The sequence below is a fragment of the Arachis hypogaea genome, chromosome 10 (assembly GCF_003086295.3).
Source record: "Arachis hypogaea cultivar Tifrunner chromosome 10, arahy.Tifrunner.gnm2.J5K5, whole genome shotgun sequence".
NCBI classification, from domain to species: Eukaryota; Viridiplantae; Streptophyta; class Magnoliopsida; order Fabales; family Fabaceae; genus Arachis; species Arachis hypogaea.
The window spans coordinates 109,161,982-109,184,187 of record NC_092045.1 but is presented as its reverse complement, the minus strand read 5'-3'; the positions used below and the strand labels follow the sequence as shown (position 1 = coordinate 109,184,187).

General features: G+C 33.3%; 3 protein-coding genes across 4 annotated transcripts; 2 read left to right on the top strand and 1 right to left on the bottom strand.

Annotated features, from left to right (window-relative positions):
* Positions 1 to 9,004: 9,004 nt before the first annotated feature.
* Positions 9,005 to 11,381, top strand: LOC112716434 (pentatricopeptide repeat-containing protein At5g15340, mitochondrial). The gene has a single exon (XM_025768342.3). The coding sequence runs from the start codon at positions 9,280 to 9,282 to the stop codon at positions 11,158 to 11,160; it is 1,881 nt and encodes a 626-aa protein (XP_025624127.1). The 5' UTR covers positions 9,005 to 9,279; the 3' UTR covers positions 11,161 to 11,381.
* A 769-nt stretch (positions 11,382 to 12,150) lies between these two features.
* Positions 12,151 to 15,792, top strand: LOC112716432 (sm-like protein LSM8). Of its 2 annotated transcripts, none has more exons than XM_025768339.2 (6): positions 12,151 to 12,509; positions 14,366 to 14,446; positions 14,587 to 14,627; positions 14,728 to 14,802; positions 15,405 to 15,457; positions 15,539 to 15,792. In XM_025768339.2, the coding sequence occupies exons 2-6, from the start codon at positions 14,410 to 14,412 to the stop codon at positions 15,627 to 15,629; spliced, it is 297 nt and encodes a 98-aa protein (XP_025624124.1). In that variant the 5' UTR covers positions 12,151 to 12,509; positions 14,366 to 14,409; the 3' UTR covers positions 15,630 to 15,792. The 2 variants fall into 2 exon arrangements, with proteins under 2 accessions (XP_025624124.1, XP_025624125.1); XM_025768340.3 differs by having other exon boundaries at positions 12,157 to 12,534.
* A 1,478-nt stretch (positions 15,793 to 17,270) lies between these two features.
* LOC112716431 (uncharacterized) lies at positions 17,271 to 18,954 on the bottom strand. Its single transcript, XM_025768338.3, has 5 exons — positions 18,681 to 18,954; positions 18,422 to 18,508; positions 18,188 to 18,337; positions 17,898 to 18,083; positions 17,271 to 17,534 (listed from the first exon to the last, which is right to left on the bottom strand). Exons 1-5 carry the CDS (start codon positions 18,852 to 18,854, stop codon positions 17,430 to 17,432), a joined length of 702 nt encoding a protein of 233 aa, XP_025624123.1. The 5' UTR covers positions 18,855 to 18,954; the 3' UTR covers positions 17,271 to 17,429.
* Between the last annotated feature and the right edge of the window lie 3,252 nt (positions 18,955 to 22,206).

The following is a 22,206-nucleotide window of genomic DNA, read 5'->3' as shown; positions in this document are numbered from 1 at the left end:
TAGTTTTTACTTAACAACTTCATAATCTTCTTCAACATAGTTGATAATATTGACCAGCAAAAGATACACCTCTATAGAATTAGTTTCACAAATAAGGGAATTACAACTAACTTCTCACACAATTATAAGACCATTCTAAACTGCCAATAACTCAATCCTGAAAACTGAATCAAAGGGAAGACGTTCCGAGCTACCTAACACCCAAGTGCCATAACGATCACGGATAACGCACCCAAAGCCCGCTTCAAGAGAGTTCGGGAGAACACTAGTATCACAGTTGACCTTAAAAACATTCTGGGGGTGGCTGCCACAAATTCTGGATTGCATAATTTCAAAAGTTTCTATCCTTCTTCACCCTTTTTAACTCATTCACCAAGGCTCTCGCAAGGCAAGAGATTTTTCTCCTAGGCCAAGGTTCATTCGAGTTGAAGGGATTATTACATCTATTCTGCCAAATCTACCAAATTTTAGCTGCCACTACTTCCTCTTTACTATTAAATTATTAATAACGCTAGTAGTTCAGGATTGAAAGTCAGAAGCATGAGCATGTTCAACAATAGAAGGATCTAAATAATTCCATACATCACGAGCAGTGAAACAATCCCAAAGGCAATGTAACACATATTTAAGCTTATTACCACATTTATTACAAGGGTAATGCTACTGTGCTGAAAGAATTTCTTCATGTGCTGAAGAGGCGTGGCACTAGTGCAAAAGTGACGCGTGTTAGCATTGCCTCTACTTTGGTAGACAATTTCTGTGTCAAAGTAGAATGAATAGATATCAACATCATAAATATTAATTACATTAGATTAATTTACTTTTAACAATAATAATTTATTTGTTGGGCTTTATTAGTTTGTAAAGGTTTAGTTTTAAATTTTTTATGAATATTATCTAGCAGCTAAAAATTGGTCCATAAAATAATAAATTAAAATAATAATAATAATAACAACAATAATATCCTTCTATTATAATAATAATAATAATAATAATAATAATAATAATTTATTATTATTATATAAAAAATTATCTTAGTTCTTATAATTTTTTTTATTTTAGATTCAATAAAATATAAAAAATTATCTATTTTTTTATTAGTTTACTTTGTTGAGTATTATTATAGCAGTAAGTTATATTTTTATGCTTTATATTATAAATAAATATACTATAAAATAATATAAATAAATTATTCTAATAACTTTGTTATATGCATTTAAAATATATTTTTAAATAAAATATATAAAATATAATTATTTTAATAAAGTTACTTAATATGTTATAATTTTAATATCATGAGAAAAATAAATAAAGTTTACAATAATTTACTTTCATGCATGTACTATAATATGTAAAGATTTTTTAGTTATTATAAATATTAAAGTATTTTTATATGATAATAGATGTGAAAATTAAGAGAAAAATATTTAAAAAGAGAAAAAAAAGTTTAAATTTTAAAAATTTTGGAAATTCATTTAATCGAAAAATGATTGAAAATAATGTTTATCTCAATTTAAGGATTATTACTTGCTTTTGAGTTTAATAATTTAATTATTTATCTAAATAATTATTTATTCTATTTTTTAAATAAAATTATATAATATATAATAATTTTAAATACTTTAAATTGTTAACTTTGTTCAAAAAAATTATGCTTGCTCTATTTTAAATTCGTCCCTGTTTCAAAAGAAAAACATTATTCAAAAATAATGAATAATGTTATTTTTACTCTATTTCTTTTTATTTTTGAGTTTATATTTTTTTTTGTAAAATTAGATGAAAATATATTGAACAATTAAATTTTTTTCTGGAATATTTTGGTTTTGTTAAATATATATATTTTTTTAATACGTTTCATCTAATTTAACAAAACCAAAATTTTTTAGCATAAATTTTAATTATCTAATAGACTTTCATTTACTAATTTTATGAAAAAATATAAACTCAAAAATAAAAATATAATAAAAATAATACTAGCAATTAATTTTGAATATTTTTTTTAAAACTAAAAATATCTTTATTTTTTATTATTATACAAGTTAAATATGAATATACATATATAAATTTTGGCCAAAAAAAGAAAGATTTGGATAGTGATATCCTAACTTTTTTTATTATTAGGCATTATTATTATTATTATTATTATTATTATTATTATTATTATTATTATTATTATTATAGAAGGATTTTATTGTTGTTATTATTGTTATTATTTTAATCTATTATTTCATGGACCAATTTTTAGCTCTAGATAATATTCCCAAAAAATTTAAAGCTAAACCTTTATATCCTTATATATATATATATATATATATATATATATATATATATATATATATATATATATATATTTATGCAATTCTCTCTCTTTACTTTTTATACTATTTTCTATCTTTATATATATATACACATTACAACATATAATATTATTATATATATACAAATTATTATTGAGCTAATTATTTTAATGTTAGAGTCTTATATTAATACATCTTTATTTTATATTTAATATATCTTTTATTTATTTCACAACACAAATAAAATTATCATTATTAAAAGTAAATTAATCTAATGTAATTAACATTTATGTCGAAGCTCTCTCATCTTGAATTCAATGCTCTTGATATATCTAGAAACAATTATTTATCATGGATACTAGATGCTGAAATCCATCTTGATTCAATGGATCTTGGAAATACCATTAAGGCTGAAAATAATGCATCTCAGAAGGATAAAGCTAAAGCCATGATTTTCCTTCGTCGTCATCTTGACGAAGGATTGAAAAATGAATATCTTACATTAAAAGATCCTGCAGATCTTTGGAAAGACCTTGAAGAAAGGTATAATCATCAGAAAACGGTGATACTTTCTCAAGCCCGATATGAATGGACGCATTGCGTTTACAAGATTTTAAATCTATAAATGAATATAATTCTGCAATGTTCCGAATCACCTCACGAATGAAATTGTGTGGAGAAAAAATAATTGATCATGATATGTTGGAGAAAACTTTCTCAACCTTCCATGCCTCGAATGTGCTCCTGCAGCAGCAGTATCGAGAGAAAGAGTTTAAAAAATATTCTGAGTTAATTTCTTGCCTTCTTGTTGCTGAACGCAACAATGAGTTGTTATTGAAAAATCATGAAGCGCGCCCAGTTGGCGCTGTCCCATTTCCTGAAGTAAATGTGGCAAATTACCCTAGAAGAGGTAAATGGCAAGGTTTTAATAATAAAAAAAAGTTATGGAAGGAAAAAGAATTATGTTCAAAAGAGAGGATCTCACCAGAAGTGGGATAAAGAAAGGAATATCGGGCAGAATAAATCAACAGGGGATAAGTGTTTCCATTGTGGTGGAAAGGGCCATTGGTCTCGTACCTGTCGTACCCCAAGGCACCTAGTCGATCTTTACCAGGTATCTTTGAAAAAGGACGACAAAGGAAAGGAAACAAATTTTGTTTCAAATGATGCTGAGAACTCCACTACTCATTATGATGTATCTGATTTCTTTGAGGATCCTGAAGGAAATATTGGTCATTTGATCAATGATGGAATAGTTTAATATGTGGGATTATGAAGTATCTATGTAAATAAATAATGTAAAGAACTTATTGTTAAGTTTTATTTTCTATGTATTTAAGTTTCAAATGTGATGTAGATAAATAATGAAATATTAATGTTTATGAATTTTGAAATTATTAAATGTGTCAAATTTTAAAATAAAATTTTAGTATATGACATTATTTTATGTACAGTGTTTCTTAGAAAAAAAATTCTGATCAAGTATTCAATTTAACTTTGCATATTACTCATTTTATTATTATTTGTTTTTGAAGAGAATGGCAAGGATATGTAATGAAGATGTATGCCTTGCGGATAGTGCAAGTTTGCACACTATTCTCAAAAGTGATATATATTTTACCCATCTTATGCCAAAAGAGGAATATGTTAATACTATTATTGGCTCAGGCAATGTGATTGAAGGCTCCGGAAGAGCTATAATTTTGTTTCCTGGAGGAACAAAATTTATAATAAATAATGCACTATTATCTACCAAGTCTCTGAGGAACTTGTTGAGTTTTAAAGATATTCGCCGAAATGGATATCACGTTGAGACAATGAATGAGGAAAATCATGAGTATTTATGTATCATAACTCATGATTCAAATAAGAAAGTTATATTAGAAAAATTACCCTCACTTTCATCTGGGTTGTATTATACCAAGATTAGTGCAATTGAATCACATGCCATTGTAAACCAGAAGTTTACTAGCCAAAATGAATTCATAACTTGGCACGATCGATTGGGTCATCCGGGAACAACTATGATGAGGAGAATTATTGAAAACTCTCATGGACATTCACTAAAGAACCAGAAGATTCTGAAAACTAGTGAATTTTGTTGTGCTGCATGTTCTCAAGGAAAGTTAATTTTAAGGCCATCACCAGTAAATGTTGGATTTGAGTCCCCTGAATTCCTAGAAAGGATTCAAGGTGATATATGTGGACCTATTCATCCACCATATGGATCTTTTAGATATTTTATGGTCCTAATAGACGCGTCTTCGAGATGGTCACATGTGTGCTTATTATCTTCTCACAACCTGGCGTTTGCGAGATTACTGGCTCAAATTATTCGATTAAAAGCACAATTTCCAAAAAATCCACTCAAAGCAATTCGTCTTGATAATGCTGGTGAATTTACTTCCCAAGCTTTTGATGCTTATTGTATGGCTAATGGAATAAGTGTTGAACATTCAGTAGCTTATGTTCACACACAAAATGGGTTAGCAGAATCACTTATTAAGCGCCTTCAATTAATTGCTAGACCCTTGCTTATGAGAACAAATCTCCCAACCTCGGTTTGGGGGCATGCTGTTTTACATGCCGCAACACTTATTTGTTTGAGGCCAACGAGTTATCATCAGTTCTCTCCTATGCAATTAACTTTTGGCCAACAGCCAAATGTTTCCCATTTAAGAATATTTGGGTGTGCGATATATGTTCCCATTGCACCACCTAATCGCACCAAAATGGGACCCCAAAGAAAATTGGGGATATATGTTGGATATGATTCTCCCTCTATAGTGAGGTATCTTGAGATACAAATTGGATATGTATTTAAAGCCCGGTTTGCGGATTGTCATTTTGATGAATCAAAATTTCCAACATTAGGGGGAGAGAATAAGCTTCCTGAAAAGGAACTTAACTGGAATGCATCATCGTTGATGCATTTAGATCCTCGATCAGGGCAATGTGAACTGGAAGTTCAAAAGATTATACATTTGCAAAGAATAGAAAATGAATTGCCTGATGCATTTTTCGATACAAAGAGGATAACCAAATCTTATATACCAGCGGAAAATATCCCAATTCGAATTGATGTCCAGTAGGACAAGTAGCCACTGAAGCAAATTCACGCCAGAAGCGTGGCAGGCCTGTCGGTTCCAAAGACAAAAATCCTCGAAAGAGAAAAGAGGTAAATAATATTCCTGTTGAAAAAGACATAGTAGAGACACCTGCAGTTGTCCAAAATTCTGATATAACGCCAGAAGACGTTCAGGTACCTGAAAATTGTAACAATGACGAGATCTCAATAAATTATGTGTTTACAGGAGAGAAATGGGACGGAAATAAGACAATTGTCAATGAAATATTTGCATATAATGTGGCATTAAATATTATGCATGAAAGTAAGGATCTTGAGCCAAGATCAGTCGAAGAATGTCGACAAAGGAATGATTGGCCAAAATGGAAAGAAGCCATGAAGGCTGAATTAGACTCACTTGCAAAACGTGAAGTCTCTGGACCTGTAGTCCGTACACCTGAAGATGTAAAACCTGTTGGATATAAGTGGGTATTTGTGAGAAAACGAAATGAGAAAAATGAAGTTGTGCGCTATAAAGCCTGACTTGTGGCACAAGGTTTTTCACAAAGGCCTGGTATAGATTATGAAGAAACGTATTCCCCTGTAGTGGATGCGATAACATTGCGTTATTTGGTCAGTTTAGCTGCATATCATAAACTGCATATGCATTTAATGGATGTGGTAACGGCCTATTTATACGGCTCATTAGATCGGGATATCTATATGAAAGTCCCTGAAGGACTAAAGATATCTAAACCATCCAATGAATATTCGCAAGGGTTATACTCAGTCAAATTGCAAAGATCTTTATATGGTCTAAAGCAATCTGGACGAATGTGGTATAATCGTCTTACTGAGTATCTGGCCAAAAACGGATTCAAGAATGATGATATCTGCCCATGTGTTTTCATAAAGAAAACTACATCTGGGTTCATTATAATTGCTGTGTACGTTGATGATTTAAATATCATTGGGACTCCTGAAGAGATTCCAACAATTATAAAAACTCTAAAAGAAGAGTTTGAAATGAAAGATCTTGGAAAGACTAAGTTTTGTCTCGGCCTGCAGATCAAGCATATAAAAAGTGGGATCTTTATTCATCAAACAACATACACAGAAAAGATCTTGTAAAGATTTTATATGGATAAGTCACATCCATTAAGTCCCCAATGATCGTAAGATCTTTGGATGTGGAAAAGGATCAATTCCTTCCTAAAGAAGAGAATGAAGATATCCTTGGTCCTGAAGTACCATATCTTAGTGCCATTGGAGCGCTAATGTATCTTGCTAATAATACGCGACCTGACATATCATTTGCTGTGAATTTACTAGCAAGATATAGTTCCTCTCAAACCAGAAGACATTGGAGTAGAATCAAACAAATCTTTCGATATCTTCATGGGACGGTTGATATGGGTTTGTTTTATCCCTATGGATCCAAGTCACAATTAGTTGGCTATGCAGATGCTGGATACTCGTCTGATCCACATAAAGGGAGATCTCAAACAGCATACCTGTTTACATATGGTGAAACAGCTATATCATGGAGGTCCACGAAACAGATGATTGCTGCAACATCCTCTAATCATGCCGAAATACTGGCGATTCATGAAACTAGTCGTGAGTGTTTTTGGCTGAGGAGTCTGATTCAATATGTTCTGTCATCATGTGGACTGATTGATCATAAGTAGCTCCAACTGTTCTGTTTGAAGATAATGCAGCATGTATTGCTCAACTTAAAGGCGGATACATCAAAGGTGATAGAACGAAGCATATTTCTCCCAAATTCTTCTTCACTCATGATCTTCAAAATCAAGGGACAATTGATATCCAACAGATTCGCTCAAGTGACAATCTGGCAGATTTATTCACAAAGTCACTTCCAAAATCCTCCTTTGAAAGATTGGTACATGAGATTGGGATGCGCCGATTTCGAGATATTAAATGATGTCGACAAGAGGGGGAGACTGTACTTTTTTTCCCTTGGTCAGGTTTTTTTCCCATTGGGTTTTTCTTGACAAGGTTTTTAATGAGGCAGTCCCCATCACAAAGGATTTTGTACTCTTTTTCATTCATTAAAGTTTTTTTCCCCATTGGGTTTTTCTTTAGTAAAGTTTTAACGAGGCATAATCATGAATGGACATCCAAGGGGGAGTGTTGTGACTAGGAAAGGATAAGAATGGATGTCCATTTAATGGGCAACCCATTTTCTACGTTGAAAAGAACAAGTTCTTAGGATGAAGAAAATAAATGTAGTTTGAAAAGTAAACTTCTCTTTGCCTATAAAAGCATGATCTGAGGCAAGGGAATACACACAGTAATATAATAATGTTCTCTTTCTTTCTCTTGCTATAAACAAATGCAATTTTCTTTCTCCTTACTTTTAATACTTCTTTCTATCTTTATAAATATATTTATGCAATTCTCTCTCTCTTTACTTTTTATACTATTTTTTATCTTTATATATATATATATACACATTACAACATATAATATTATTATATATATACAAATCATTATTGAGCTAATTATTTTAATGTTAGAGTCTTATATTAATACATCTTTATTTTATATTTAATATATCTTTTATTTATTTCACAACACAAATAAAATTATCATTATTAAAAGTAAATTAATCTAATGTAATTAACATTTATGATGTTGACATCTACTCACTCTGCTTTGACACAGAAGTTGTCTACCAAGATAGAAACAATGCTAACATGCGTCATTTTTGTACTAGTGCCACGCCTCTTCAGTACATGAAGAAAACTTTTTCTTTCAGTATAGTAGCATTACCCTTATTACAAAGGTCACTCACCGCTAAGCCCCTTTTATGACAGAAGATATTAGTGAGAATGACATCATACAAGTATGCAACGCAAGCCAAAAGAGGAATTTGACCTTTTCTCGAATGAAAAACTTCCATAGCCACTTCCAATTTCTGTCACATCTCCATTGAAATTTCATATGCGCAAGCCAAATATACCCGCTTTTGATAGTATAACCTTTCGAAGCAGCTGATTTTCAAATTTAACCCAATTTATTCACACTTCTTATAAGAGGGGGGAATAACCTCCCAAAAAGGATTTAATATCTTTGGAAATTGGGGTGGACAAGTTTTCAAAATTTCAAGTCCTATCATAGTAAATATCATAGAATACGATTTTTTCAAGACAAACTTACTTATCAACGGAATCACAGACACATATTAAACATTATAGAAAAGGTTACCGTATTGTGTGCATGCAACAGGGATTGTCGTTGCGAGTGCAAATCTTGAAGAATTGAAACACCAAGCTCTTCTGTTTCTAGCATTGTTCTTCCATTGTCCTTAACTCTTTCACTGGTCTTGTTCAGCCTCTCAGTTGACATCATTAATCTTGATCTCTGATCAGCTTCACATTAGAAGTTAATATCAAAGGAATGTTATATGCACCATTTTTGTTCATACCACTCTTGTACGCCTTTCATTTTTTGTATTAAAAGTAATTGATAAGAAGTGAGAGAAGATAAAAAGTTTGTTTTTATACAATAAAAAGGAGGTGTACACAAAGCATGATGCAAACATAATTTTTGTTTCTTTTAATATCAGGTTTGGTGGCACAAATTCAATAAATGAGTGTTCAGAAGGGAGGATTAAATCTGTTTTCAGTTATTCTCAACATTTGTACATCAGACAAGAAGAAAGTAATTTACAGCAATAGGACACAATGAAAGGTTCTAGGATTAGTAGCCAACGAAACTAATCTGATAAATAAACACATTTCCGCCTCGTCAACCATTCATCACATATTAGTAAGTATCAAAGAAGCCATGCGTAGAAAAAGGTATTTTAATCATGGCTGAATTTGGTATAACCTTTTTAATATTAATACGTACATCCTTCTAAAATTGATTGAAGTGGTAAATGGTATGACATGGACACTCCCGCACGCCCTCCACCTCCGCGCCCTCCTCCGCCGCTGCGCCCGCACCTCCTCCCTCCGCCCCGCCACCCAGCTCCACGCCGCCGCCCTCGTCTCTGGCCTCCTGCCACCCTCCTCCTCCGACCCCCACTTCCTCCTCAACGCCCTCTTCCACCTCTACTCTCTCTCCTCCCTCTCCCACGCCATCCACCTCTTCCATCAAATCCCCAACTCCCACAAAGACTCCGTCGACTACACTGCCCTCATCTCTGCCACTAACCCCAACCATGCCCTTCGCCTTTTCTCCGAAATGCGCTCCCTCCCCCTCCCCCTTGACCCCGTCTCCGTACTCTGCGTCCTCACTAAGTGCTCCCATCTCGGCTGCGTCAAAACGGGCTCGCAGCTTCATGCACTTGTGGTGAAGCTTGGGGTTTCTGGGTGTGTTAGAGTCTGCAATGCTTTGATGGATGTTTATGTGAAGTGTGGGCTTGTGGGTGGGGTTAGAAGAGTTTTCGAGGATATGGGGTTGAAGACTGTGGTGTCTTGGACTGTGGTCTTGGAAGGTGTGGTGAAAGGGGAGGGTTTGGAGAATGGGCGGAAGGTGTTCGATGAAATGCCAGAGAGGAATGAGGTTGCTTGGACTGTGATGATTGTGGGGTATGTTGAGAATGGGATGACTAGGGAGGCTTTTGAGCTTTTGAGGGAGATGATTTTTGGGTGTGGGTTTGTGTTGAATGATGTGAGCCTTTGTTCGATTCTTTCGGCTTGTTCGCGGTCCGGGGATGTGAGCTTGGGGAGGTGGGTTCATGGGTATGCTGTGAAGGAAATTGGGAGGGATGTGGGTGTCATGGTGGGGACTGGGTTGGTTGACATGTATGCAAAGTGTGGGAGGATTGGTGCTGCCTTGGTTGTGTTCAGGAACATGCCAAGGAGAAATGTAGTGGCGTGGAATGCCATGATTGGTGGGTTGGCCATGCATGGGAAGGGAAAGGATGTGGTGGGTATGTTTGATTCCATGATCGGAGAAGGAGTGAGACCTGATGCTTTGACTTTCTTGGCCTTGTTGAGTGCTTTCAGTCATTCAGGTATGGTTGATCTCGGTTGGAAGTACTTCAACGAGCTTGAGTCCATTCATGGGATAAATCCGGAAATGGAGCATTATGCTTGCATGGTGGACCTCCTTGGTCGAGCCGGACGATTGGAAGAAGCCGAGGCTTTTATTAAAAGCATGCCATTTGCTCCAAATGAAGTTGTTCTGGGGTCTCTTTTTGGCTCTTGTTACACACATGGGAAGGTGAAGCTTGGGGAACGGATTATGAGAGAGTTGGTTCAGATGGATCCACATAACACTGAGTATCATGTCTTGCTTTCCAACATGTATGCCTTGTCTGGGAAAGAGGAAAAGGCAAATTTCTTAAGGAAGGTTCTTAAGAAAAGGGGTATCAAAAAGGTGCCAGGAACGAGCTCAATGTATGTTGGTGGCCAGCTTCATCAGTTCATCGCCGGCGATAAATCTCACCCGCAAACTGCAGGGATTTACATGATGCTAGATGACATGATTCGCCGGTTGAGGTTGGGTGGCTATGTTCCCAATACAAGTTCTCAGGTTTTGTTTGGTTGTTCCACCAGGGATGATTGCACTGAGGCATTGGAGGAGGTAGAACAAGTGTTGTTCACTCATAGTGAGAAGCTTGCACTTGCTTTTGGCCTAACAAGCACTCCATCAGGTTCTCCAATACACATTTTCAAGAACCTAAGGATTTGCCAAGACTGTCATTCTGCTATGAAGATTGCATCTTATGTATACAACCGCAAAATCGTGGTCCGAGATCGATATCGGTTTCATAGTTTCAAGCAAGGTTCTTGTTCTTGCTCTGACTATTGGTGAATTCAGCAGGGATGGGAGCTTGGTAGGAGTGTTGGGGAAAGGTGAGATATACCTATTAATCCATTGATCCACTAGTGTAGATATTTTAGTGAAAGCTATGTATAAAGTTTCCCATAAAAGTATACTTGTAGGTTTAAAATCTCCCAGTTGTAGCAATTACCAATTAGTCTAATTTCTGTAATTCTATTCTTATTTAATATTAATACAGACTCAATTTCCAAGCAGAATGTAACTATAAGACCGGGTAGGAATGAGTCGTCGTCATAACATTTGTTATTGATCTTCTAGCATATCGGAATCATGTAGATCTGCTCCCACATTCAGATCTTTATAAGTATATATTGACCTCTTAAATTTGGTAAATTTTACTATGGCGCTTAAGTTTTCTATTTTTCATTTTTGTTACAATAATTAAATATTTCGTTAATAACTTTTTAAACCATTTTTTTAAGTGTAAATATGTGATCATAGTATCATACAACAACAAATTAATGTTTTGGAAACTTGTTAATGAGATATTTGTTTATTTTACAAATATAAACAGAAGAGTTTATCACTAAAATAAAGATATAATTATGTGAATTTTGCAACCCTAAAAAACATATATTTAATTAAAAAAATTTGTGAACTAATATATAATAATCACACATTTAATTCATATTCTAAAAAGAATTAAAATTGTTTTCTTTTAATTCTAAGTTATTTGAATATAATATTAAAATTTAATAGTACAAATATTTATTAAATTTGTTACTAAATAGAAATAAAAATAAAATTTATTTGTTAAAGTGTTAATTTTTATTCTATGCTCAAATTAGTCTTAAATTTTCTATTTTAATAACATATCACATGAAAAACTAATGAAATATAGTTCAAATAACATAATTTTTTTTATTTATTTAAAAATTATAGATTTAAGTCTCTCTATATCCTTAACCTCTAGATAAATATAAAAAAACTATTTTATAACCATTTGAATTATAGTTTCTTGACTTTATCTTCTCACTTAATTTTTATCTCATCTTAGCATGTCATTAACAGAAATACATTGATATACTTTTTCGTCTGTAATGGGCACAGCAAATTATAGAATAACTAAAATGCCCTTGGTATGCAATCCAAAGTTTGTTACCGGCCTTAATTGTCCCCAAACCCAACCTAGTAAACCCTAAACCCTAAATCCTCAACCTCCATTCTCCCTTCGCTTCCTTCTGTCTCTCTGATCCCGCGCCATCGCGTTTCTGTGTTCACAGCTTCAGTCTCTTTCCTTCCTCCCGTCGTCGACACCCGTCGCGCGGTCTTGTCCGTTGCTTCGGCTGCGTCGTTCTTCCGTCGTTTCCCCAGTTCGGGTAGGTCATATGATCCCTTGCTCTGGTTCGTATTCTTTGCTTTTTTTTTTTATTGAACTTTTAATTTGTAATTTTCTGTTGCTGTGGTGTTGAGTTGTTATTGCTGATATGTTGCTCGAGTTTTTGTTGCGGCTGCTGCCTGCTGTTGTGTTGTTATTGCTGCTATGTTGTTACTTGTTAGATGATGTTGATATTGATCTGGCGCTATTACATTTCATGATTCTATGTCTTGATTCTTCTGGTCAAGATTTTGGAAATGGAAATGAATGTGAAAATTATCCCAATGAAAAAAAACACTAGCAAATTTTTGTGGATTTTGATGATTGATGGTAAACTTTGAAGATGTCTTCTGATATTTGGCTATTTGCCTTTGTAAATTTGAGAGTTGAGACTTGTGTTGCCCTTATATGAGCCACAGCCTACGTCGGACTATGTAATGTGATTTGGCAGATGATTACGAATGTTTAATTTTTGTCCATTTTTTGGATTTACATTAGAATATTTTTATACTTTTGTGTGCTTATTTATGATTTTTATGTTCTTTTATTATAACCTGGCTATTCTGGTTTATACCTTGTTAAACGAACCTCTAAACTCGTATCTAAAACGGTTCGTCATCTGGTTTGGTTTTCGGTGCCTATTTATGTTTTTGTTGCTGTTTCTCCGCTGCTCAGCCGTTTAAGTCTCACACTTCCAAGTGTATTATTTGGTTGTTTTGTGTGTTCTATTTCTTTGTTTCTTTTCTGCTCCCCGGCTGTTGCTTTTGCATTCGTCCGCCCTTTTTTTCTCCTTTCTTTGTTTATATATTTTTGTTGCATTTCTGATCCATTTCTGTACCTCCACTGCTCCTCTTCTTTTTTTTTTTTTTTTTTTTTTAGATATATTGTTTCTTAGACCAATGAAGATGACATTGTTTAGCATCTTCACAGTTCTTTCTTATGTGATAAAAGTTATCACTGTCTTTAATGCTATTGTCTTTAATGCTATTATGCTTTAGTGGAGTAGATGTTTTGAGGGGGTTTTATTTTTTTTGTTGAATGTGTTTTTAATTGGTGCCAATAGACTCTATCTCATGCAGATTACAGAAGAATGATCTGCAAATAGTAATTTCCTAGAGAAGCACTTGAAAGATGATTGATCCATACAAATTCAAAATAATTGCCTATTTCACTATTTGTATGTAAACTAACTAGTAATGGTCTGAGGAAATGCAACTTTTTTTATTCTTAATTTGCTTTGATATTGTATCATGAAACTGCTGAAGTTCAGATGTCCTATGAATGTGATTTGATGAATTACTTTATAAAAATGCAAAAATTTTCATGACCAAAGTAACATTGGGTGTGGTGCATTTTTTAGTGATGTTTTAGTGTATAATTTGTAAAGTGCCTCTTTAACAAATTGTTAGGGGTATTTTTGGAAAATTGTCTTATATTCCTGGGATTATCAGTGTTTGCCAAACACAACGGTCTTCATTCCCAGACATATTTTTTAAGATTCCCTTGAAATTAATCCATCTACCAAACGCAGTTAAATATCATGCCTGGGCAAGGTATTGCTGGGGAAAGCATTCCTGGGATTGAAAACTCAATCTGTCTACTGAACACTCCATATGTGCACATGTTTCAAGTGCGCTTCATGCTTGTATTTATTATGTCAGTGACTCTTAGTGAATGATGATCATGGAACTGTGCGCTTTTGATTTATGGGTTAATAATGATTTCGAAACTGATTTGTGGTGATTTTGTGTCTGTTCATGAACTATCTTTAATTGGTTTACAATATCTTCTTTTTGATATCCCAGTTTAACTGGCTCTATGCAACATTGTTTTATTGACATTGAATCTTTTACACAGGTGTGACAATAAGTGTGACTACAAATTAAACAAGTTCTTGCAAGATGTCAGATGGGCCTGGACTTGAGTCTCTTGTTGATCGTATGCTATCTTCAACTCTTGATATAGTTATATTGTTTGCTAAACATATTATTTACTTTTGTATGTAATTTTGTGAAGTATGCTTAATACATTCCAGTCGCTAGCTTTTACTGAATATTTTGGTGGTTGTGTTTCGGCAGAAACAATTTCAGTCATCACAAATGACGGGCGGAATATAGTGGTAAGATTTATCATTTCTATGAATTATTGATTGGTAGTATGTTGTGTGTAAATGGCTATTGTTGGTCCGAACTTGTAGTTACATTGCTTTATTTGTTCAGGGAATCCTGAAGGGTTTTGACCAGGCTACAAACATTATTCTGGATGAGTCTCACGAACGAGTTTATTCTACCAAGGTATTAATGGAATTCTGCAGGAAATTTTCTAAGATTGTTGGGTTAACAAGTATGAGTGTATGACTTCAATGAACTTAATATTTTAATCTCACTTTGAACAATTGAACTGGATTGCGGTGCTAGGAATTAACAGTTCTTTGTTGTGAAACATTGACTGTAAAGCACAGTGAATCAAACATCAAGTTTCATACTATTTGGGTACAAGTTACATGCTTCTCTTTAAAATCCGAGCTATAATTTATTTGTTGGAATAAATTACCATGTCTTAACATCAAAGATTTAAGCGTTACAATTCTAACCTGAAAGAGATAAAACTACCCAATGAACATCCCATTTTGGGTACTTTTGTCGACTTAATCTTTGATGGGTATGGAGTTAGTTTATATTTTTCATTGTTGGAATCATCAGTGCTCAATTATTTCAAGGTATAAAATGATAGTTTATTCTTTTATTGTTGTGTGATTAGAATAAAATCCTTCAAGACTTGATTAGATTGTATTTTAGCCATTTAGTTCCTTTCTAGATGCAACTTACTATAAAACGGTGAATATTTTGCTCTGTATGTAGTTCATTGTTGACTTCATTCTGTTTTCTATTGACAGGAAGGTGTCCAGCAACTTGTTCTAGGCTTGTACATTATTAGGGGTGACAACATGTATGTTCTTCTCAACATACACATTTCTTCTTGTTGCATATATCTCTGCACCCTAAAATTTGTGACCTTTTTTCATTGCAGAAGCGTTGTTGGTGAACTAGATGAAGATTTGGATTCAAACCTGGACTTGAAAAACCTTAGAGCACATCCCTTAAAGCCTGTTATTCACTGAAGTGAAGTTGAATGCCATTGGTTGTGACTTGCTTGGTATGAGGGCTTCAAAGAATTTGTATGAATGAATATATTGTTTACAACATAATGTCTATCCAAAGAATTTAAATCTCTTGTATCTTGATGTTCAGAACACAAATATGAGCTTCTTTTTTATTTTTATATTTTAAAAATAGCAATATGAAATAACGATACAAGTTATTTAATAATTAAAATATATACAAATAGGATACCATAACTTGCCCTAGATTTACCAAAGTTCAAAGGTATCCTAGCAATCATCTTGAAATATTAGAGACAACAATATTCTAAACAAAAAACATACGAGAATGATTGTTTATGTGTAATTATTGGAAAGATAATTTATGATTTTCAATCATTCTTCATTCTTTGAACAACTAAAAATCCAATCCTACGGCCAAGGATATCCGTGGGCGAATGCATCAACTAATCTTTGGTCGTGGATCATCTTCTTAAGGGTAAACATCTGCTACGAAACATTATACATACTTGCAAAAGACATACTTATCCTAATAAAATCTAAACACACTCTTTGTCCTATACAAAATTAAAATTCAACTTAACTAATTTACAATAAAATAACTGAATATCTAATCAATAAAACAGAATTTTTCACAGAGAAATTGAAAAATAAATATACAATTATTAGGAAAATCAAGTTAAAGTTGTGGCTATCAGAATCATGGATAGATAATGGTACGACTGACACAAGACTAGAGTTTCTCTCCCTGAAGCAACCCAGGGATTATGATTGGCCATTTATTTTTTTATTAATAACACTCAGAAATTTCATTACTTATGTGACAAATCTTAATTCATCAATGTCTTAAATATGTTAAAATAGCACTAGTAGTCAGCAGCAAAAACAAAATCATGCACAGTTTCAAGAAGTTTACAATATTTCTTACATATCCCTGACTTATAAAATATAATATAATAAGCATGATTTGAACACGGCAGATACGAACATCAAACATATGGGTATGTGTTTATACACTTCAAAATTCAAATAACAATTAGTGACCTAAATATTGAGTTAGGTTTCAAATTCTTGTCTGTAATATGTAGGATACGTGTTCTGTTATCTTAGATGAAGAGGTTGTCCATTTGAACCAGCTAAAAAGGACCACCACGCAAAAAGTATTGATTTCAGTTAATCATTTAAAGTTTATTTTTCGGATTTTCAGCAACAAATGCAAAATTTTAAAACTTCTTAATTTCGGAATATTTTTAATGTAAAAACAAAACTTAAGTTGTTGCTGACCATATTTCTCGACTCGACAGGTCAATGACTAATTGAAACTTGAACTCAATTTAAAAATTTGTCGCTGACCAATAAGTTATTGTATATACAAAGCGAGATTGAACCTCTCGACACTCGTCTAAGCAGACGTGTGAGCTAACTACTCAACCAACCCAAATTAGTTTAAAACTTTTGACTTTTCAATATAAATTCTTTTTCTTGTACTGATTTTTGGCCTTATGCAAGCATTTATTATTATTTTTTTTTAAGAATAACTTGTGATATTTAATATATTCTCCTGTTTTTAGCATCCCATCCCATTAGAAAACAAAGCTGTCCAAAATATAAGTACTTCATACTAAGTACAAGCCAAAAACATAAAATAAAATTAGCAAGTAATTAATAGTTGTATGCATATTCATATATTGACAGGTTACAAGAATTGAATTACAGTTGATACAAGGCCATGGCATTGACCCTTCAGTTGGCTGTAAAATCCTCCAAAGAACAAATTAAATTGAAAATTAGCTGCAAATTTTAAACTGAATTCTTCTTGGATTTGTCCCTCTTAAACCTACCATAATCTGCTAATAATTTACCATGAAACTCCTGCCTCATTTCATCCATCATTCTTTTGAAAACCTGTTAAATCATGCATTCCACCAAAAACTTAGTTTAATAAAACTAAATAAGGATCATTTAGGTGCTCCAAGTTATAAAATTCTCTAGTAAACTCATAATACAGAGATACTAACAGACATAAATCTGTTTAAAGAGAAGATAAAATATGTCTAAATTTTGATCAAACAAAATTTAAAACACTAACTTTTCTGTGTTATCTCTGTCTATATATCTTTATTGTCATGAAACCACTCATTACAAAAACTTAAGCTGATAGGAGAAGGCAACATTAATAGTTATATCTCTAACATTTATATTTCTTAACCTAAAACACTTATGATACTAAACACAGGGAAATTGAGTGATCAAAGAAAGTTTAATTACCAACTGCATGGCATCTTGCAAGACACTATCTGGAATGAGAGCAATTGCTGGAGAAGAACAAAAACTCATTTTCATCTCCATTTCATTACTAAGCCAGCTATGATTTCCTTTCCTTTCTGGATATAAAGTCCCTCTAACATCCAAGGTAAAGTCCCTAGATACTATGCCTTGTAACTCCCACCTTAACTGCCAAAATGAAGGAGGAAGAAACTCGTCGTGAATAAGAAGTTATTCGACCACAGATCGGATATGCAATATATATGTTAATTTGAATTATAATTCATGCTTACAAAGTGGAGCTCCAAGATTTTGGTGACGTGATGAGGAATGTTTGGTGGATAATCTTGTCCATTAGACTTGAATGTTAATCTTACATCTGCTGTTGGATATACATTTATGAATAAGCATTGTATTGGAGGCATTTTGATTCTCCACTCTCCCTGTATAGTAATAAACACAACAACATTATTATTATTATTTATTTCCATTTTTTCTTTCTAGATTATGAATGTGAAAATCATCACCTCATTGAGCTGTTTGGTGCTCCCTTTGTCTGGGAATACAGCTCTGAATACTCTGTGTTTGTCATCCATGTAATGATCAAAGGAAGCCTGAAATTGAAAGCATGGTGAATATTTCGACGAATCTCAAAAAAAATGTTGTTCGAACAGTTAAGACTAGTTGTTCATTTAGACAGTAATAAAAAAAGTTGTTTGAATGAACAACTAATTTTAATTGTTCGAGTAATACCAACTTTTAGTATCAACAAAGTTGAGAACATACCTCTGGCAATTCTTGAAGAGGAACATTGATAGTTTTCCTATAATTGAATGAACAAGTTTTTTGACACTTTATTACTAAGTTTGAATTTGATGCTGATTTTGTATGGCAGTTACCATGTAGCCTATGATTCTTCAGTAGTTGGGGTTGGCATGGAGAAATGAGAACACTTGCCATTGTCTTCTTATAAACTATGATATTTGTGAACAAATTAAAAACAAGATTATCTAGCTTTATAAGGCTTCCTTCTCAACATGGCAAGGAATTTTGGTTAGTACAATTAAATAACTAAATTAGATTAAATTATTTTTCTCTTAATCGTGTTTTTTTTTCTAAAGAAGAGAAGAATTATCCAACTTAATATTTTGTTGAACTATGTTTGAAAGCTTTAATTTAATTTTTTTTCTAATGGGACAAAATTGATAGTTGATGCTTGACACCTAAGTAAACCATTAGGACAAATTGGATAATTACAAAGTTTAAGGGAATTATATTAGTTATATTATAACATAAAATTAAACTTTTTAAATATCTAATTATGATAGTCTAAACTTTATAAAAGAAAATGTGTTAAGTAATTGTGAATTAATATTTTTAAGAAAAAATTGTCAATATAATTAATCGGTCAAGTTTTACATATTTAAAGTTGAAAACTAAAGTGGTAGAGGATAAAGTATATAGTTAAATATTAAATAAATGTATATTATGATATAGCAACGATCTATAGATAGAATATGCAAACTAAAATTTCTTGATATTAATAATGGGTTACGTTGTTTGAGGGATCACTTTATGTTACTTCCCTTGGATGGTAATAAAAGCTTGCAAGTATGTTCGATCATAGTGGCTCAAAGGACAAATTTGGCAAAATTGGTTGTCCACGTGGCCCATTTCTTTTGTAGTTTTGTGGTGTTCTTGCTTCACGGCAAAGACAAATGGCCAAAGAAACCAAAGTAAATGTGCCCCAAAAAAAAATTAAAAAGGATAATTTGGACAAACCTTAGGAGTTGATGATTGGGTAAAAAAAGGAGAGAGGGGGGGGGGGGGGAGGATAAGTGATTTATTCGGAATGTTTATTGAAAAGAATTAGCTATAAAACTTTTTCTTAATTGCACATACTCACAGCAACATAATTGTTTGAATATTTAGAAAATGACTAATAAGATTAGGTGTCTAATCTATAAGTGAAGTCTTCTTCCTTTCGTCCTTTTTTAGTTTTTCTTTTTGTTTACTTTAATTGTGGGGACATAGATAAAGAAATGACTCTGTAGATATTTCTTCGAAATATGAAAATATTTTTTACTTTAAATTATATATTAGTATTTGTTATTTTTTTTATAAAATCTGTCCCAAAACGAGGAATACACATGCCAAGAAAATAATAATAAGGATTAACTACAATCTTAGTTTCTGTATTTTAATCTGGAAATTGAAGTCACCCTCAAGATTTTTTTTTATTTTATTTTTGTTCTTAAAATTCGATTTAATTTTAAAATCGTTCTTCGAACAAAAATATTTTTTTTCTTACTAATCAATACATACTATACTCTCACACGTGCATACACTTCTAAAAAAAAAGAATGACAGAATTAAAGGTGTGCATGACTCGGTCCGATTCAAAAATTCGGTCTGATCTGAAATATTTTAGGGGCTAATTTGGTGTTATTTCACCAGGTTTAAGACTGGGTAAAGATCTCAAAAATAGATTCGGTCATTATTTCGAGTCGGGTCCGAGCCATAATTCGGATCACCCGAACTCAGTCCGGTGGCCCGGTCATCATACACAATTAATATTTTGTGTTATTAGTGATGGATGATGGTTATTGTTATGTGGAATTTAAATATTGTAAACCTTAATATTTTGTATTATTAGTCATTATAAGACTGTAAGGTAATGTTTTATGTTTAAAATGCATAAGACTTTAGACTAATGCATAATATTGTATTATTTTTATTGATTTAAATATTTGGTGTTATTACTTATTAGACAATATTAGTATTAATTATGGTTATGCTTTAATTTTAGGGAAGAGTTGGTTTTTGTTATATTTTTCTAAGTGAATTTTGTTGGGAATAAGACACCATTCCCCCTTGAGAAAACACCTTTGACAGAGAAATAAAATAGACACAATCACAACACAAGAATTTAACGTGGAAACTCCAATTACCGGAGAAAAAACCACGGCCGTTGTCAAATGACAACCAGAGAATATCACTATGTGAAAATTGTTACAACACATAGACTTCTTTCTCTCACCGGCACCCCAGTACACCCACACTCTTTCAAAGCAAATATCTAACTACACCTCACAACACTCTCTAATCAAAGAGTACAGAGGAAAAGAAAAATCAGATACAAGCTTAAAGTGTTTCTGACTGGTGCAAAAACAAATGGAGAACTTAGCCTCATATTTATAGCCTAGGCCACCCACTCCATTTGCTATCCTAAGCAATGTGGGACTAATTCAACCAAATCCTAACAATCTCCACCTTGATTGAAATAGTCACACATCTTCAGCTTCCATTGTCAACACCGACAATCTTTTGCTGCCATTGTCTATACCGACAATCATAGTTCAGAGAACTATCATACTCCACCATGAAAGTATACTCACTTGGAATTAGACCACTCCAAGCATTTCTCCTTGGTACAGATCGAAACCTTGCTGAAAATTCATGGTGCAACTTCCAAATTGGCTTTTCCTGGAAGTTCTTCAGCCATCGACCTAACTCCGCCACACACCTTGCATCTCAACGCCAACCAATGCCCGTGTGCAATTGTGGACCCGATTGCCACAACTCATCCTTATCCATGGCAGTGCGGTAATACCATGAGGATACTTCTTGTCTTCTAGAGAACATCATCTTCTCTCATAGAGAGAGCAACCAGAGATCTTCTCCTTCAACGCCTTGTGCAAACCTGATTGTATCAACACATCCTTGACTTGTATTTGCCACAAGCCAAAATTGATTCTTCCATCAAATTTCTCTATTTCAAGCTTCACAGCACTTGAATATCCTGACATTGTTGCAACCGTATACTGGAATAGTATAACTCAACTGTAGACCGTGCACTAGGAAGAGTCCCCAGGAAAGAGAGGTGGGTCACAATGGACACACTTAAATACCAAGTCTTTCCTTAGCCAGAACCTTTTCCAAACTGCACTCTCACAGAGTAACACTGCCTTCCAGCAGCAACAACAGCAACCAAAGATCAACCTCAAGCCACAGGACAAAATTCTTTTCTGATGTGGAAGGTCAGACTAGGCTGCAACCACAGAGCATACTAAGAATAAATCCCACCGAACCGAAGCTCTGATACCACTTGTTGGGAATAAGACACCATTCCCCCTTGAGAAAACACCTTTGACAGAGAAATAAAATAGACACAATCACAACACAAGAATTTAACGTGAAAACTCCAATTACCGGAGAAAAAACCACGGCCGTTGTCAAATGACAACCAGAGAATATCACTATGTGAAAATTGTTACAACACATAGACTTCTTTCTCTCACCGGCACCCCAG